Source organism: Oncorhynchus masou, chromosome 16 (genome assembly GCF_036934945.1).
Source record: "Oncorhynchus masou masou isolate Uvic2021 chromosome 16, UVic_Omas_1.1, whole genome shotgun sequence".
NCBI classification, from domain to species: Eukaryota; Metazoa; Chordata; class Actinopteri; order Salmoniformes; family Salmonidae; genus Oncorhynchus; species Oncorhynchus masou.
This window is the reverse complement of record NC_088227.1, coordinates 26,071,085-26,090,499: the sequence shown is the minus strand read 5'-3', so window position 1 is coordinate 26,090,499 and position 19,415 is coordinate 26,071,085. Positions and strand designations below refer to the sequence as shown.

The 19,415-nt window shown below is 44.4% G+C and overlaps 2 protein-coding genes across 4 annotated transcripts in view; both read right to left on the bottom strand.

Annotated features, from left to right (window-relative positions):
- Window positions 1-19,415, bottom strand: part of LOC135557756 (SAM and SH3 domain-containing protein 1-like) — a 321,252-nt gene that overhangs the window by 284,121 nt on the left and 17,716 nt on the right. The gene's annotated exons all lie outside the window — the stretch shown is intronic.
- On the bottom strand, window positions 226-17,453 carry LOC135557141 (mucin-21-like). The gene is given in 8 exon segments (XM_064990353.1): window positions 226-295; window positions 2,274-3,228; window positions 3,261-3,362; window positions 3,525-3,647; window positions 3,726-4,019; window positions 4,130-4,602; window positions 4,604-4,750; window positions 17,422-17,453. Coding segments are annotated over 8 exon segments (2,196 nt in total).

Genomic DNA, 19,415 nt, shown 5'->3' with positions numbered 1-19,415 from the left:
CCCATCCATTACACAGACAACGGAGTAATGGCTGAGAGCTCCCTGGTGCTCTCCAATGGAAAGTTATGGGCCTCACATAGGGCCACTCAGGAGCCACACAGCCACCAACCTCTACTTCAGCTGATTAATAGCAATCAATACTCTATTATTGGCTGTGGAATACCGGTTGGCTGTGTCATGGCCTAGGGCCCCATGCAGGGAGAGAGAGGGGGGGGGGGCATTGCGTCACACACAGTCAGAACAGGCTGCCATCTGCCGTTGTCCCGGAGATGGGAGGAACTCCTGCAGCTCCCACCTGTACCTTGTCACATGAGCAAACCCTTGATCGTGGAAGATGTGACTCAACAGCCCTCTCTTCTCTCCTCTCTTCCCTATTTTCCTCACACTCAAAATGCACAAAAGTGAGAGCTGATTGAAAATGTTCAGTTCCAAACAACTATTCTAACACGGCGTGATGGCATCAGCTCTTGAGGATAGGAGCCAATTGTACAGGTTATTTCTGGTAGATATTGTCTCTAGCATACCTGAAAAAGGACTTGTGTACAGGCTGCACCCAGTAACACAAAAGAAAGACCATGATGAGATCTGTTTCCCCTTATCAGTAGATAGAGCAGTAATAGTAGCATAGTGGTGTGTGTGTGTGTGTGTGTGTGTGTGTGTGTGTGTGTGTGTGTGTGTGTGTGTGTGTGTGTGTGTGTGTGTGTGTGTGTGTGTGTGTGAGTGTGTGTTTGCTTGCATGCATTCCAGGGTGTGTGCATCCATGCCCAGTATGTGTGTGCGTATGTGTGTGCATGCTCGAGAGTCTAGCTTATATCCCTCTAAACTATGTTTGATTCTTCCAGGCAGGCCTCAGAACATAACAGATCACTGAGGCTAAGTGCTTCGTGGCTGGGAAGCAGCATGCTCACTGCTTAGGGCCAGCCTGGTAGGACTGTCACACTAATAGGCTCTGTAGGAAGGAAAGGACATGGAATCATGGGAAACACTGCTGATCAGATCAGACCTTCTTCTGTGCTCTGCAGCATCTGCCTGACATCCTGATGTCCATATATCACTAATGGCACACTATATTCCCTATAGAGTTCTCTAATTGTGACCAATATACTGTAATTATGGCCTCTCTCTGCCCTGATTTCTGGTCAGACAGAAATAAACTGTCCGTGCTATAAATCACATGCCTATTAGGTAGTGTGTGTGTGTCTGTGTATGTGTGTGTGTGAGTGTGTCAATGAGTGTGTCTCTGATGCTGTCACTGAGGGGACATTAGCTAGCTACTATTGCTGGAAAGGAGATGAGGGTTAATGGGTAATGAGGTGATCTGAGACAGCAGAAAGAAGCACTGTCTGCTGTCATCTTGCACCAGATAATGATGATGATGGTATTCTAGTGCAGTTGTTGGATGTCATTACATTTAAATGGGAGCAGTGTCATCAGTATCAATCGCATGGATAATAAAAACAAATGGAAGCCCATGAGTTCCGTCTCCTTCCCTTCATTAGGTCTGTGCCAATCTGGTCCTGTTTGAATCATGCCACTTCCTCCTATGAATATAGAGTTTTGCAAAGCCAAATAACGCAATGCTTGAGCAAACCAAGGCAATCTCAAGTTCTGGTCTCCAAACTCACTGAAACTATGACATGACTATCATGACTGAAGATAGCAAATAGAATGGCACATGTTATTTCTGTGCAATTAACTATGAAAACAATCCCAGCGTGGCTTACTATACTGTACATGGCTAAGAGCTGAGATCTGAAAGCCTTGTGTCTTCAGATGCTCGGCACTCAACAACTTAGCTCAACTCTATCTAGTCATTAACCCTGGCACTCTACTAGTGTCTGGTACAAACACGATTAGCGATATCTGTCTTCTTTTTAGGACCCGGAAGTGTTAGTGAGAGCAGGAAGGAGACAGACGAGAGCTGTGTGTGTGTGTGTGTGTGTGTGTGTGTGTGTGTGTGTGTGTGTGTGTGTGTGTGTGTGTGTGTGTGTGTGTGTGTGTGTGTGTGTGTGTGTGTGCGCGCACAGAGTGGCGGGCGGTGCTGCAGTGAATATGTACAGCCAGAGAGAGCAAATGGCAGGAGACTCTGCTATCCCTGCTGTCAGGCTCATTTGCTCCCAGCAGGGTCTTCAATTACCAATGATTAAAAACCCTTTGGTGTCCAGCTACTATCTGCTTAAGTGGAGGGACTCTACATCTGGGAGAGTGTGAGCGATGTGGTGCCTAATATTTAGATTTATACACTCTGCAACGTATTAATCACATTTACTAACCCAAGGGTTGGATTAACACAACGCAAAGGACCAAAGTTAGCTGTAGAGGCACCAGAGTTAGCTGTAGAGGCACCAGAGTTAGCTGTATCGGCACCAGAGTTAGCCGTAGAGACACCAGAGTCAGCTTTAGAGGCACCAGAGATAGCTGTAGAGGCACCAGAGATAGCTGTAGAGGCACCAGAGTTAGCTTTAGTGGGAACAGAGTTAGCTGTATAGGCACCAGAGTTAGCTTTAGAGGCACCAGAGACAGCGGCATCAGAGTTAGCTGTAGCGGCACCAGAGTTAGCTGTAGAAACACCAGAGTTAGCTTTAGAGACACCAGAGTTAGCTTTAGGGGCACCAGAGATAGCTGTAGCGGCACCAGAGTTAGCTGTAGTGGCACCAGAGTTAGCTGTAGCGGCACCAGAGTTAGCTGTAGAGGCACCAGAGTTAGCTGTAGAGGCACCAGAGTTAGCTGTATCGACACCAGAGTTAGCCGTAGAGACACCAGAGTTAGCTTTAGAGGCACCAGAGATAGCTGTAGAGGCACCAGAGATAGCTGTAGAGGCACCAGAGTTAGCTTTAGTGGGAACAGAGTTAGCTGTATAGGCACCAGAGTTAGCTTTAGAGGCACCAGAGACAGCGGCATCAGAGTTAGCTGTAGCGGCACCAGAGTTAGCTGTAGAGGCACCAGAGTTAGCTGTAGAGGCACCAGAGTTAGCTGTATAGGCACCAGAGTTTGCTGTATAGCCACCAGAGTTAGCTGTATAGCCACCAGAGTTAGCTTTAGAGGCACCAGCGATAGCGGCATCAGAGATAGCTGTAGCAGCACCAGAGTTAGCTGTGGCAGCACCAGAGTTAGTGGCACCAGAGTTATCTGTAGAGGCAGAAGAGTTAGCTGTAGAGGCACCAGAGTTAGAGGCACCAGAGTTAGCTGTAGAGGCACCAATGTTAGCTGTAGAGGCAGAAGAGTTAGCTGTAGCATCCCAGAGTTAGCTGTAGCAGCACCAGAGTTAGTGGCACCAGAGTGAGGTGTAGAGGCACTAGAGTTAGCTGTAGAGGCACCAGAGATAGCTGTAGCAGCACCAGAGTTAGTGGCACCAGATTTAGCTGTATAGGCATTCTAGTTAGCTGTAGAGCCACCAGAGTTAGCGGCATCAGAGTTAGCTGTATAGGCACCAAAATTAGCAGTATAGGCACCAGAGTTAGCTGTAGAGGCACCAGAGTTAGAGGCACCATATTTAGCTGTAGAGGCATCAGAGTTAAAGGCACCAGAGTTAGCTGTAGCGGCACCAGAGTTAGTGGCACCAGAGTGAGGTTTACAGGCACCAGAGTTAGCTGTAGAGGCATCATAGATAGCTGTAGCAGCACCAGAGTTAGTGGCACCAGATTTAGCTGTAGAGGCACCAGAGTTAGCGGCACCAGAGTTAGTGGCATCAGATTTAGCTGTAGAGGCACCAGAGTTAGCAGCACCAGAGTTAGCTGTAGAGGTACAAGAGTTAGCTGTAGAAGCATCAGAGTTAGCTGTAGAGGCACCAGAGTTAGTGGCACCAAATTTAGCTGAAGAGGCATCAGAGTTAGCGGCACCAGAGTGAGGTGTAGAGGCACCATATTTAGCTGTAGTAGCACCAGAGTTAGTGGCACCAGAATGAGGTGTAGAGGCACCAGAGTTAGCTGTAGAAGCATCAGAGATAGCTGTAGAGGCACCAGAGTTGGTGGCACCAGAGTTAGCTGTGGAGGCACCAGAGTTAGCAGCACCAGAGTTAGCTGTAGAGACACCAGAGTTAGTGGCACCAGAGTTAGCTGTAGAGGCACCAATGTTAGCTGTAGAGGCAGAAGAGTTAGCTGTAGCATCCCAGAGTTAGCTGTAGCAGCACCAGAGTTGGTGGCACCAGAGTTAGCTGTGGAGGCACCAGAGTTAGCGGCACCAGAGTTAGCTATAGAGACACCAGAGTTAGTGGCACCAGAGTTAGTTGTAGCGGCACCAAAGTTAGCTGTAGAGGCACCAGAGTTAGCTGTAGAGGCACCAGAGTTAGTGGCGTCAGAATTAGCTTTAGAGGCACCAGAGACAGCTGTAGCGGCACCAGAGTTAGCTGTAGAGGCACCAGAGTTAGCTGTAGCTGCACCAGAGTTAGCTGTAGTGGCACCAGAGTTAGCTGTAGCGGTACCAGAGTTAGCTGTAGCTGCACCAGAGTGTGCTGTCGCTGCACCAGAGTTAACTGTAGCTGCACCAGAGTTAGCGGCACCAGAGTTAGCTGTAGCGGCACCAGAGTTAGCTGTAGCTGCACCAGAGTTAGCTGTAGCTGCACCAGAGTTAGTTGTAGCTGCACCAGAGTTAGCAAGTAGCTGCACCAGAGTTAGCTGTAGAAGGACCAGAGTTAGCTGTAGTGGCACCAGAGTTAGCTGTAGAAGGACCAGAGTTGGCTGTAGCTGCACCAGAGTTAGTTGTAGCTGCACCATAGTTAGCTGTAGCTGCACCAGAGTTAACTGTAGCTGCACTAGAATTTACATCTGAGGTTCCTGGACTAAAAACAACTTATATAATAATACCAACCACACTAAACATGGGTTATAAAGTAACTACTATAATGGTAATGTCGGACAATACTAGATATAATACTAGTTACCATTCCCATTGAAGAGGAGCCTAGGTGTAAATATATTCCAAAGTTGTGTTTATGCACGTGGTATTCAGCAGGTCCGTTAGGAAGGAACGTTTTCCACACAACAGGAAGTCTGTGGCAATAAAAGCCAATAGCCTAATAGACTGAGACAGTCATAAATACATAAACCAGGACACAGCAACTCAATTTGACCACAGGACACATCTCTATTGGATTTGGGACCCAGAGAAAGCACAGGCGCACAGCACCCATCCTTAGAGTCCTGCGTGTGTGTCTGTGCATTTATCTCACTCTAGTTCTCATCCCCGAGAGGATACATAGAGGACATAATTCACAGATTAAATCATATCTCAGGTCATCATGCACAGTACTACTGACATATTGTTTACAATAAAAATAGAATTTCATGCATTGGGAGAATAATGAATATCTGTGATACTGTTTCAATAAGTACCTGCCTATTGGGTTCTATATATATTTCTCCCTCCCTCCCTCCCTCCCTCCCTCCCTCCCTCCCTCCCTCCCTCCCTCCCTCCCTCCCTCCCTCCCTCCCTCCCTCCCTCCCTCCCTCCCTCCCTCCCTCCCTCCCTCCCTCCGTGTTGGCCTCTGCCCTCTTCTGATCTCACTGTGTGTTTGACACCTCTGTTTTCACAGACTCCAAGATGGAGACTGCTGCTAACAGGTGCTCTCTGCATAAATTTACATGAATACCACATACTGTACACCACCACTGTCAACCAGCACTGAAGTCCCAAATGCCTTTCAATGCAGCTACACTTTATCCTTCCAATTCGACAAGGCACAACCAGAAAGATTAGAACACACATTGGTGATGTATTCAGCTCTGTTTCATGATTCGACCTGGATTTCCAGGCTAGAAATGTACTGGTCTCGTCAGGATTTCTCCGTGACTGATACAACATAAATAGTCCTGTCGTGTGCTGATCTGTGTCTGAGTCTTGTTTACAGTGACCTGCAGCTGTGCAAGATGGATTCCCTCCAGGCCCAATGAGATTAGAAGTGTCATGTCGCATCAGGAGGTGAAAAATATGACAGAGCAGAGAGAGAGAGTGGGCAAGGCTGTGGGAGATTAGACTGAGCAACGGCAGACGGCAGAGCAGAGTGTAGGCAACAGCTGAGAGCACCAGCGGAGCAAACAGAACTCTGACAAACACTAAACTGCCATATGTGGAGTATCGAGGGGTAACCTCTGCTTCTCAAGACAGGCATTTGAATGTCATGTTAGCGACATAAATAAAGGTTAAGACAGGCCTTCGAGAAAACATGTGATTCTGCTCTGTCTCTCTCTCTCTTCCTCGTTCTCTCTCTTGTTCTCTCCCTGGCTCTCTCTTCAGTGTATCCAGAGATGTACCTGAATAAGACAGCAGAAAAGGAGAACATCCTCATTTTGGTTTCTAGTTTGGTGTAGATTCATCGTGCCGACTGGCTGAGTGTGGAGTCATCTCAAGCACAATGCCTTGAGTCTTGACCTGACAAAACTGCTGACGTTGTTTGTGGTAAGAGCAGGAGTATGGCTGTTCCTATTCTTTAACACCGACTCAGAGCACCACTCAGAAATGTTTTTGTGTGCTATCTATTGTAATAAAACAATATGTACTGCTGCTAGTTGAAGACGGAATTAATAACAATAGGCCTTCAGAACCCAATATCTAGACAGGAGACAAAAGTGTTTAAAAACAGTGAGAACACAACAGGCACACCTGGCTCCTCTTAAATAATAAGAATCAAAATTGTCAACAGGACAACAGTAACAGCAATAACCAAGGGTCAAAATAAGCATACATTGAACAATAACAATAAGCATACAGTAGAGTACATGTGCAGGTTGATTGGTCTGTCAGACACTGTCCCTCATCTTATGGCAGGCAGCAATGTGGTGCGCTGCCAACCCACAGCTCTCTGCATCCTCCCCCAACAGGACGGGTAGCCTATTCACATCAGAGAGGTCTTTGAAACTTTACCTTTTGCCAGGTAATGCAGCTCTGTCTCAGGTTCTGCTGTTGTGCAGTGGTTGCACAGCCTTTCCTCTACAGGGAGACAGGTTTTCTTGTGTCTACCCTTCTCTCTCTCTCTCTCTCTCTCTCTCTCTCTCTCTCTCTCTCTCTCTATCTCTCTCTCTATCTCTCTCTCTCTGTCTATCTCTCTCTGTCTATCTCTCTCTCTCTCTCTCTCTCTCTCTCTCTCTCTCTCTCTCTCTCTCTCTCTCTCTCCTTTATCTATGTCCCTCTCTCTTCCTTTATCTATGTCCCTCTCTCTATATCTTTATCTATGTCCCTCTATCTCTCTTGATTATGTCCCTCTCTCTATATCTTTATCTATGTCCCTCTCTTCCTTTATCTATGTCCCTCTCTCTATATCTTTATCTATGTCCCTCTCTTCCTTTATCTATGTCCCTCTCTCTTCCTTTATCTATGTCCCTCTCTCTATATCGTTATCTATGTCCCTCTCTCTTCCTTTATCTATGTCCCTCTCTCTTCCTTTATCTATGTCCCTCTCTCTATATCTTTATCTATGTCCCTCTTGATTATGTCCCACTCTCTATATCTTGATCTATGTCCCTCTCTCTTCCTTTATCTATGTCCCTCTCTCTCTCTTGATTATGTCCCTCTCTCTTCCTTTATCTATGTCCCTCTCTCTATATCTTTATCTATGTCCCTCTCTTCCTTTATCTATGTCCCTCTCTCTTCCTTTATCTATGTCCCTCTCTCTTCCTTTATCTATGTCCCTCTCTATATATCTTTATCTATGCCCCTCTCTATATATCTTTATCTATGCCCCTCTCTCTATATCTTTATCTATGTCCCTCTCTCTCTCTCTTGATTATGTCCCCCTCTCTTCCTTTATCTATGTCCCTCTCTCTATATCTTTATCTATGTCCCTCTCTCTATATCTTTATCTATGTTCCTCTCTATATATCTTTATCTATGTCCCTCTCTCTCTCTTGATTATGTCCCTCTCTCTATATCTTTATCTATGTCCCTCTCTCTCTCTTGATTATGTCCCTCTCTCTCTATCTTTATCTATGTCCCTCCCTCTCTTCCTTTATCTATGCCCCCTCTCTCTTCATATATGTCCTTCTCTCTCTATATACAAAGTATATATATATATCCCCCCTCTCTCTCTTTTTATCTATGTCCCTCTCTCTCCCTCTCTCTCGTTCTCTCTGTATCTGTGTCCCTCTCTTTATCTATGTCTCACTCTCTCTCTTTATCTGTCCCGCAATCTCTCTATCTCTCTCTTTATCTATGTCCCGCGCTCTCTCTCTCTTTCTCTCTCTCCCTCTCTTTTCCTCTCGCTCCTTCTCTCACCCTATAAAGTATAGCCTAACCAGGATGATAGGCTGTAGGAAATATGGGGTGCTAAAACACGGATCAATACTGCTCTCTAGCTGAGAGCAGGACAACAGAAACATTACATCTCCATGGTAGCCCAACAGTTTCTATGACGCCCACTCCGATTTCAGTATTTTACTGCCTCATGCCGTACTGGGGGCTAAAAACATACAGTAGTTTAAATAACAAACTCTGCTGTGTGCGTTAAATGAATGTGCATGCAAGTGCCAGAAAATAATTTTTTTAGTTGTAATACAGTGATGAGTTCTGCTGCCCACATTGACAAGATAATTGTCGCTACTGCATGATCGTAATGGGAAGATAGCCTGCCATGTTAAAATAAGGAACTGCTGTCTACATGCATTCCAGGGTAAAATGATCCATTCTTTGTTAAAGCATACAGAGCTAGTACTGTTTTCTCCAAATCTAAGTATTATTAGGCACATATTTGTCATTCTTAACTTCATTATATAAAAAGTGAAGGAGAGCAATGACCCGAAGCCAAGACAGACCGACCTTGGGTCTAAAACGACCACACAGAGAGCCAGACAACTTACACAACTGCAACAGTCATTAGTAAAGGTACTGTGTTGGGATCAGCTAGGAACAGATGAAAACTTTTACATAAAACAGACACCCAATGGCACTAACTGACCTCGTGTCAGCTCAGACCACCCATTTAAAAACACCATAACAACAAACAGCAGATTCTGGTTAGTCCTGCCAACTGCAGTCATATAATCCATACCGCACTGTCACAACAAATCAGAACAAGCCTTCGCTGTGCCAAGGCCTTTGTTTACTAAACAGCTTCTGGCGTGTGCTGGGTGTTAGGGTCGTCAACGGGGTCATAAAGCGGGTCACGGTGGATTAAAAGATCACTTTTTTAAATGCCCGTCATTTAGGATTTCACTTTAACTTTAATCTGTGTGTATGACATAGACTCATCTCTAAGGAGCAACCTGCAACAAGGACTCTGTCAGTCGCGCTTTCCTCAACATCAGCACTTTGAGAGAGACAGAGAGGGGGGAAGAGACAGAGAAAGAGAGAGAGAGAGAAGGCTTCTACTTCTGCCAATAGAGATAATCTGATGTGCCCAGCTCTGTTCTACTGTTATTACAATGAAGAGGGGCTCCTTTACATGAATTAATGGATTAATTAAACTCAGAGACAGAAGACAGAGCCGTGTATAATTGATACTGAATGTGCATCGCTGGGAGAGAGCACAAAGGTCACACTGTAAATTACATTGCTAGAATGCATCAATGCATCAAAGGACCAGTCCATCAAGGACATTATGACGACAGACAATAGGTTATGCATTAACAGTTATCCTGCCAGGACAGGCAGGAAATGTTACATTAAAGTTACAGCAACACTCCTGTCAAATGTATCTGTGGGTGTTAGCCTGCATCACACAACTAATTTCTCTCTGTGTCACTGTGACCCATATTACAACTCATTCATCCTAAGGCTATGGGTGTTCATACTGTCCTTTATGTGGAGTACGGGAGAGGGAGGGAGGGATACAGGGAGGGAGGGGGTGAGGGGGATGGGTAGAATCTGAGCTGACATCCCCTGCCCAATGTCTAGGTCATCAGAGTGTGGTGTACTGGTTAGACTGGTGCACCCGTGGTCCACGGCGGTAGGTGATTGACATGGAGACTCCAGGAGGGGCCCTCAGATGTCTGAAGACTCCATGGAATTCCAAATGTTAATTAACATAACAGGAATGAAGGTCAGATAACCTGAAAACGTAACAGAATGTTTCAAGCTCTTACCTTTTATTTCATATGTCCATCATGGTCAGGTTACCACCGAAAAGAGGAGAAAGAGATAGAAATGAAAGATTAGCAAACTGTCGGAATAAATGATAAAATAACAATATGTACTTTATATAAAAGATTTGCCTTTACGCTTGGTTTTAGATATGTCAACAGCAGTTTATTACAGTGTAACTTTCTGCTGTGTACAGTGGTTTCTAAAACATAATCCTGTCTGTGCGTGCTGCTACTTTGGGGCAAATTCAACTCAACGTGCCCCTTCCTGTCCTGTGCTGTGTCTACAGTGTGAACATGCTCTGTCACTTCCCCAACTCATAAACCTAATGAATCACACATCACACCTTCACAAGCACCCTCAAACCAGACTCAGAATCAATACTTAGAAAACACATCTCCTATTCTCATTCCCCCAAGCGCTCCTAGCCCCCCAGTCCCCCCAGGCCCCCCCAGTCTCCCCAGCCCCCCCAGCCTCCCCAGGCCGCCCAGCCCCCCAGCCCCCCAGCCCCCCAGCATCCCCAGCCCCCCAGCCCCCAGGCCGCCCAGCCCTTGTTCCCCTTCCACCGGATGGCTGTGTGTTAATAATCACTTCCAGGCTTGTCGTGCTGCAAGTAGCCATGTTATACTTCCATCTCCTGTGTTGCTCTCTCTCTTTCTGTCCATCTCTGTCTGTATGTCTGTCTGTCTCTGTCTGTCTTTCTCTCCATCTTCCTACACCTCTCTCTCTGCACATGCCACATATCCCGTCTTCTCCTCCTCTCCTCCGGCAGCTCAGGGCTCTAATGACAGACCCCTGACCTCTGACCTATAGCGGGGGCTAAGTGACACGCAGCATTAGCAGCTGAGCCTCAGGCATGCAGGGATGGGCCCAGTCAGCGTTATTACCATGTTGCTGAGACCCCTCCACTCCAATCCCCCCCTATAGGGAATGCTTGATGCTTGAGGCCTGAGGCCTGCGACCCCCTCAGGATGGATTGGAAGACTGTGGTCCTCATGCCTAGTAATGCATAACTCCGAGACATTTACATTCCCAGTATGAATGGGTGAGGCTGGAGCTTAAAGCTCTAATACATTGTAGCCCCTGTCGTCTCTACTAGGGCTGGGAATTGTAAGGGGCCTCACAATATTATCATGATGCTTAGGTGCCGATTCAATATGTATTACGATTATCATGATTCTGACGAATCTACATATATTGTGAATCAATACTGCGATTTTATTGTGATTTGGTGTTCCAAACATATTGTTCACAATATTTCTCTCTGCTGCAGAGACAAGAGAGAGCATGAGAACATTTGTTTGAAATAAATGTGCCAAAAAAACTTTGCCACACGATTTAAAAATAGTTTACTATTATTATTTTTATTTTTTACAAAACAATACTTGTTTTCAAACATTTAATATAATATCGCCCAAAATAATATTGCTTTATATAACTGAGAGAGTTTTTTACCCATCACTACTAGGTATAGCCCAGAGGTGTGAGACAGAGCCTGCTGTGTCCTGCCCAGTAGAGTGGCAGGCCACTGGGGTAATTTACACCTCCAGGGAGGGCCCAGCCAGGACCAAGACCAGGCCTGAGGTGGCCATGTCATTGCCTGTCCAGAAATGACACAGTCACACACGCCAGGTCTCAGAGAGTGAGAGGACCCCATTCATCATGTCAGTGTGATTACTCCTCCCTATGTGTTGGTGATAACTGTCATTCACTGCCTGCTTGTCAGCATGAGCACACGCATCACGCCACCAATATTGCTTCACGACTGTTAGTCACGTTGGCGTGGTAACCTATGATGTCCACAACACACTGTTGATATTAGGAAAAAAAGCTTTGACTAACACCCCATAATGAACATCTTTGAATGTGGTGTGTTGGGGGGGGGGGCAGTCAACATAAATACCAGGGTTTGATGCTCATTTTCAACTTGGCGGCTAACTTGACAGAGCAAATGTCATCAGGCACACACTGGGCGCCTCTCAGGAAGCCACATTTGAAAAACGGCTCCCAAAAGTTGGAGCATTTTACTCCCTCTCTCTCCTCTCCCTCTCTCTCCTCTCCTTTTCTCTCTCCTCTCCCTCTCTCTCTTTCCTCCCTCTTTCTCTCTCTCTCTGCCTGATACTGTGCCTCACACTTATAGCTACAGTTGAAGTCGGAAGTTTACATACACCTTAGCCAAGTACATTTAAACTCAGTTTTTCACAATTCCTGACATTTAATCCAAGTACAAATTCCCTGTCTTAGGTCAGTTAGGATCAGCACTTTATTTTAAGAATGTGAAATGTCAGAATAACAGCAGAGAGATGTCACGACTTCTGCCGAAGTCGTTGCCTCTCCTTGTTCGGGCGGTGCTCGGCGTTCGACGTCACCGGTCTTCTAGCCATCATTGATCCTTTTTTCATTTTCCATTGGTTTTGTCTTGTCTTCCCACACACCTGTTTTCTATCCCATTCATTACCTGTTGTGTATTTAACCCTCTGTTTCCCCTCATGTCTTTGTCAGAGATTGTTTTATTGTCAGTATAGTGTGATTGTTGCATAGGTGCGAGTCGGGTCCTCGTACCCATGTTTGGTTTGTTTGTACATTTAGTGTTATGGAACATACTCTTGGAACTTTATTAAAAGACTCCATTTTACACTCAGTTTGACTCTCCTGCGCCTGACTTCCCTGCCACCTATTACACCTATGCATGACAAGAGAATTATTTATTTCAGCTTTTATTTCTTTCATCACATTCCCAGTGGCTCAGAAGTTTACATACACTCAATTAGTATTTGGTAGCATTGCCTTTAAATTGTTTAACTTGGGTCAAACGTTTTAGGTCGCCTTCCACAAGCTTCCCACAATATGTTGGGTGAATTTTGGGCCATTCCTCCTGACAGAGCTGGTGTAACTGAGTCAGGTTTGTAGGCCTCCTGACAGAGCTGGTGTAACTGTGTCTGGTTTGTAGGCCTCCATGCTCGCACACGCTTTTTCAGTTCTGCCCACACATTTTCTATAGGATGAGGTCAGGGCTTTGTGATGGCCACTTCAATACCTTGGAAGTATACTTGTGGTCATTGTCCATTTGGAAGACCAATTTGCGACCAAGCTTTAACATCCTGATGGATGTCTTGAGATGTTGCTTCAATATATCCACATCATTTTCCTGCCTCATGACGCCATCTATTTTGTGAAGTGCACCAGACCCTCCTGCAGCAAAGCACCCCCACAACATGATGATGCCACCCCTGTGCATCACGTTTGTTTTTGTTTTTTTCCTCCAAACATAACGATGGTCATTATGGTTGAACAGTTCTATTTCTGTTTCATCAGACCAGAGGACATTTCTCCAAAAAGTACGATCTTTGTCCCCATGTGCAGTTGCAAACCGTAGTCTGGCTTTTTTATGGCGGTTTTGGAGCAGTGGCTTCTTCCTTGCTGAGGGGCCTTTCAGGATATGTCAATATAGGACTCATTTTACTGTGGTTACTTTTGTACCTGTTTCCTCCAGCATCTCCACAAGGTCCTTGCTGTTGTTCTGGGATTGATTTGCACTTTTCGCACCAAAGTACGTTTATCTCTATGAGACAGAACGCGTCTCCTTCCTGAGCGGTATGACGGCTACGTGGTCCCATGGTGTTTATACTTGCGTACTATTGTTTGTACAGATGAACGTGGTACCTTCAGGCATTTGGAAATTGCTCCCAAGGATGAACCAGACTTGTGGAGGTCTACATTTTTTTTCTGAGGTCTTGGCTGACTTCTTTTGATTTTCCCATGATGTAAAGCAAAGAGGCACTGAGTTTGAAGGTAGGCCTTGAAATACATCCACAGGTCCACCTCCAATTGACTCAAATGATGTCAATTTGCCTATTAGAAGCTTCTAAAGCCATTAAATAATTTTCTGGAATTTTCTAAGGTGTTTAAAGGCACAGTCAACTTAGTGTATTTAAACTTCTGACCCACTGGAATTGTTATACAGTGAATTATAAGTGAAATAATTTGTCTGTAAATGATTGTTGGAAAACGTACTTGTGTCATGCACAAAGTAGATGTCCTTAACCTACTTGGAAAAACTATAGTTTGTTAATAAGAAATTTGTGGAGTGGTTGAAAAACAAGTTTTAATATCTCCAACCTAAGTGTATGTAACCTTCCGACTTCAACTGTATATAAAGCATATGGATGGTCCATGACCGACTTATCAGAACCAGAACACAGCTCGTATTAAGTCTAAATGGAACATACTGTTTATACCTCATCCCTGCTATGAAAAGCATATGTGGAAAGTCTATGAGATACTGTGGGGTTTTCCACCTGTGTTATATGGTGAAATTTGATGACTTCCCCAGAACTGAGGTGAATTCCAAATAGAACCCTAGCACCTACCATCTTGCCTTCTGACTAGTTGTAATTTGGAACCTTCTGGCTGTTTGGAATTTCCACCCTAATGGTTTCACTCTAGACCGTTTAGGAACTAAGACCATTTAGGGAGTAGGTGCTAGGGGTTGATTTGGAATTCAGCTGCTATTTCTCCTTGCAACATCGCTGTCCTTTCAAAACCCTATCCTGACACCATACTCTAAAAACCCTCTAGCCTGTCTCTCTCTCCCCTCTACACACACAGCACATCTGCATAGAGGGTCTGTGAAGAGCAATCACTCTGCTTGTCTTTAACATCCTGAGGCTGTGAATTAGTGTAGTTTCCATCTGAGGGGCGGAGGGTTGACTGCTGACACTGTGATTGGTTTAACAAGAAGTTAATTTTTAAACCTATGTAAAATATGTTTTGTTTTCTGAATTTTTATAATGAGCATTTCTGTAATTGAATTTAGCGCTCTGCAATCTCACTGGATGTTGGCCAGATGGGACGCTAGAGATTATAGATTATAGCGCAGAATGTTAATGCAGATTTAAATGCCCACACAAATATATATTTTTAAGCTGAAAGACTATGGCCAGAGCTTACCCATGATAATGCACAACAATGTAAGTCAATAAATCATCGTTTTACTCAGTACAATATATTCAGCTTTATGTGCCAAATCCGAATGTATGACTTTGGATGTTTTCATGAGTCTTACGTGTCTTTTCCTATGGCATGACGTGCAAATTCTTTTCAGCCTACGTTTTGTTTCAGGGATAGGTTTTATTTCAATGTTACCACCCACCAGCATGGCAATGTTTTTTCATCAGAAACACCTGCTGCAACAGTCTTCCTATTTGTGAGTCGTCTGCGAGCCAAACAGCTTTTCTCTGTAGCCTACACTTGGATTTCCACTAGATAAAACAGCCGCAAAGTCAAAATTGGATATATCGTACAAATTCATGAAAATAAAAACATGTTTTTGGTCTTAATTTAAGGTTAGCAGTGTGTTTAACGTTCGGGTTTAAATCGGATTTTAAGAAGATAAAAAAAAAAGTTGTGTAACTAGTGATGACCATTATCATAATTCATTGGATAATTATTGAATTGCACTTATGTTTTAGCTAGTCTGGCAAAAAAAGAAAAAAAGACCGTTATACATTTTTAAATTGCATGATATGATTGCATTTTAGAACCCGCTCCCATCCCGTCGCCCTAATATAAATGGTTTTGACCACTGACGTTTTAACCAAATTTGCACATTTTTGACCATTCCATCGATCCTAAAGATAACTCTCCACCCCCCGGGGCACGCAAATCAATCTCGTTCCAAACCATTCAATAGTTAGGCTATCCATATTACCGGAATTTATATTGTTTATTTGAGACAGAACAGAGAATACAGCTATTTGACAATGTCCGTGTGCATGTCCAAATATTAATGACGTTTGGAATCCGACACAGTTTCACTGCAATTATCAAACGACAAGAGTCAACCCTCAAAATGTCAATAGCTCGTATAAGCAAGGTTTAACTGAGACTCAGCTCTTGACAGGTTTGAAAAGTCTTGGTAGTCTTTTTCTGAAATAATAATTTTTAGCTGAAATGGTGCTCACATAACTTTCATTCCCTAGCTAAGGTTAGCATGCTAGCTGGTTACATTGACAGCTGTCTGTAATGGGTGCTTGTTGGTGGCAGGGAAGTCAGGCGCAGGAGAATGACCTTGGTATAAACGGAGTCGTTTAATAAGTGCTCATAGAAGTAGAAGTGACTCAGTAGAAGTGGTTACAAAACCCGACGCACACCGACTCATTACTTGCACAAAACATACAAACAATCTCTGACAAGGACATGAGGGGAAACAGAGGGTTAAATACACAACATGTAATTGATGGGATTGGAACCAGGTGTGAAGGAAGACAAGACAAAACAAATGGAAAATTAAAAATGGATCAGTGATGGCTAAAGGTCGGTGACGTCGACCGCCGAACACCGCCCGAACAAGGAGAGGGACCGACTTCGGCGGAGGTCATGACACTGTCAGTCAGTGCCCTTTTTGTTGTTATTTCTTGTTTGCTACACATGGAGATCACCACAACGTTCCATCCCAATTCCTGAACATGTATTTGCAGTCTGTGTCAGTCTTCGAAGTGGAACCTAAAAGAGAATTTCCGCTCTAGGACATGAATTAGTCGAAATAGGTACGGCAACGTCCTCTGAGATGGGCCATTCATTTTGTTTGAATTAATTTATAAGAATCTTTTGAGGTGCCAATAATTTTGACACTTATCTTTCTGAGAATTTTGTTTTTATCTCTTTCTCTGAGCAATTATTTTAGTACAAAAGAGTATATATATTTTTTTATGTAAGCATACAGTATACAATAGCTCGGTATTTGTATTTTTTATGTTCTAATTTTTTAAATCTTATTCTAATATACTCTCAATTGACCCACAAATGTGAATGTACTCTCTCTGTCCCTGTTACGTTCGTCGATGGAAGGATCGGATCAAGGTGCAGCGTGGTAGGTGTACATTTTAATTTATCAACTGAACACCGAAAAAACAACATATACGTAACGTCTAGTAGGGCTAAACAGCACAGTACCAAAAACAAGATCCCACAAACTACAGGTGGAAAAAGGATGCCTAAGTATGATCCCCAATCAGAGACAACGATAGACAGCTGCCTCTGATTGGGAACCATACCCGGCCAACAAAGAAATAGAAAACATAGATTGCCCATCCTAGTCACACTCTAACCTAACCAAATAGAGAATTAAAAGGATCTCTAAGGTCAGGGCGTGACAGTCCCTGTGAGGAAGGTTGATCATCAACAGTCTGATTGGGATTGGAGGCAGCCATATTCCCTCCTCTGCTTCCATCCTGGCAGTAATAAGCAATACGAGCCCTTCAGCTACAAATGTGTGCTGTTCTGTATTGTGGTTTTGCCAACATGTATGATCATACATGCATGATTGGAGAGCAAGCCTCACTGCACACAAGGCTGCCGTTTTATTTTGAATAAACACTTGAATACATTTCCAGATGTATTTGTCATACCTACGGGTACACATGGTATCCATCGTCCAACAACATTCTTACTTGCAGCAGGTTCCTTCTCGACAAAGCAACAATAATAAATAATAAAAGATAAGAGTATGAACATGAAGTAAATGGTTCAGTAGTATAGAATAAATATTTTAGCATAAGTATAATACAGGAAGGCACAATTTATAGTCCAATATTTACATGTGTATTGGTGAAGGGGGATTGGGGGACAGTGAATAAACTGAGCAGTATAATAAGAGTCTGGTAGCAGCAGTTGTGATGTGTAGCATGAATGTATATGTGTGTGTTTGTGTATTTCTGTGTGGGTGTGTGCATGAGTGAGTGCATGTGTGCTAAGGTGCGGCGAATCAGAGCAGCTGGTCAGTCCAGTTCAAGTGTTCAACAGTCTGATGGCTTGCATTGTAGATTGAAACTGTCTCCATGCCTGTTGGTGTCAGACTTCATACTCTGATACCGTTGCCCAACATTAACGGGAAGGCAGCCATAAGAAGTTAAGGGAAAAACAGCTCGTGGCTGGGGTGTGTGTGGTCCTTGATGAAGCTACGGGACTTCCTCAGGCACCGTATCAAGTAGATGTCCTGGATGGGTGGGAGCATGGTCCCAGTGATGTACTGGGCCATCTTCACCACCCGCTAGAGGGTGAATGAAGCAATTCCCATACAAGGCCGTGATGCAACCGGTCAGGATGCTCCCAATGGTGCAGCGGTAGTATTTGGAGAGGAATTTCTTCAGCCGTCTTAGGAAGTAGAGATACTGTTGTGCCCTTTGACAATAGTGATGGTGTTGTTGGTCCATGATAAGTCCTCGATGATGTGGACGCTAAGGAACTTAAAACTCGTGACTCTCTCTACTGCGGTCCCGTTGATATGGATTGGGCCATGTACCCTCCTCTGCTTCCTGTCTTCAACAATCAGCTCTTTTGTTTTGTTGACGTTGAGGTTGTTCACTTACCTCCTCCCTATAGGCTGACTTGTTGTTGTTGGTTATTAGGCCTACAACCGTAGTGTCGTCAGCAAACTTGACAATGGAGTTGGTTTCGTGCAAAGTCACGCAGTCGTGGGTGAAAAGGGAGTACTGCAGAGTACAGGGAGCCCCTGTGTTAAGAGTCAGTGTCGAGGAAGTGTTGTTGCTAATCCTCACAGCCTGTGGTCTGCCCATCAGGGTCCAGGATCCAGTTGCAGAGCGTGGTATCCAGACCCAGGGTTCTGAGCATGGTGTTGAACTTGGAGGGAACAATAGTGTTGAATGCTGAACTGTAGTTAACAGGCTGCATTGTCACATAGGTGTTCTTCTTGACCAGATGTGTTACGGCTGTGTAAATAGCGATGAAAATGGCATCTTCCGTAGATCTGTTGGAACGGTAGGCAAATTGCATTGGGTCCAGTGTGCCTGCCTGGCATACCAGCCTTTTATGTGGGCCATCCTCTCAAAGCACTTCATGATGAGGTGAGCGAGAACGGGGCGATAGTCATGTTTTTCTTGACCACTGGGATGATGGTAGACTCATTAAAGCAGATGGGGACTACAGCTTATAATATGTTACGAATTTTCAAAATGCAAAATTATATGTTACGAATTCTAGCTAGGTGGCAAACATTAGCTATCTGGCTAATGTTAGCTAGGCTAGAGGATAGGGGTTAAGGTAAGGGTTAAGTTTAGAAGTTAGGTTAAATGGTTAAGGTTAGGGAAAGGGTTAGCTAACATGCAAAGTAGTTCAAAAGTAATAAGTAGCTGCAAAGTTGCTAATTAGCACAACCTTTGAGTTGCTCGACGTTCGTGTTATATTGCTTCCCATCCACCCCGACCAACCACCCTACATTCATTTATGCCCTAAGCAATCATCTGTCTTATGTAACTATACCAAATGTAACATATACTAATTTGAGTGTCCTGGATTTTCATGTACAATTCTACGTCTAGTCTATGGGACCAGGCTGGGAGGACAGAGGAGGAAGTAGTGTCAATGTGTAGACAGACATGTGCTCCTCT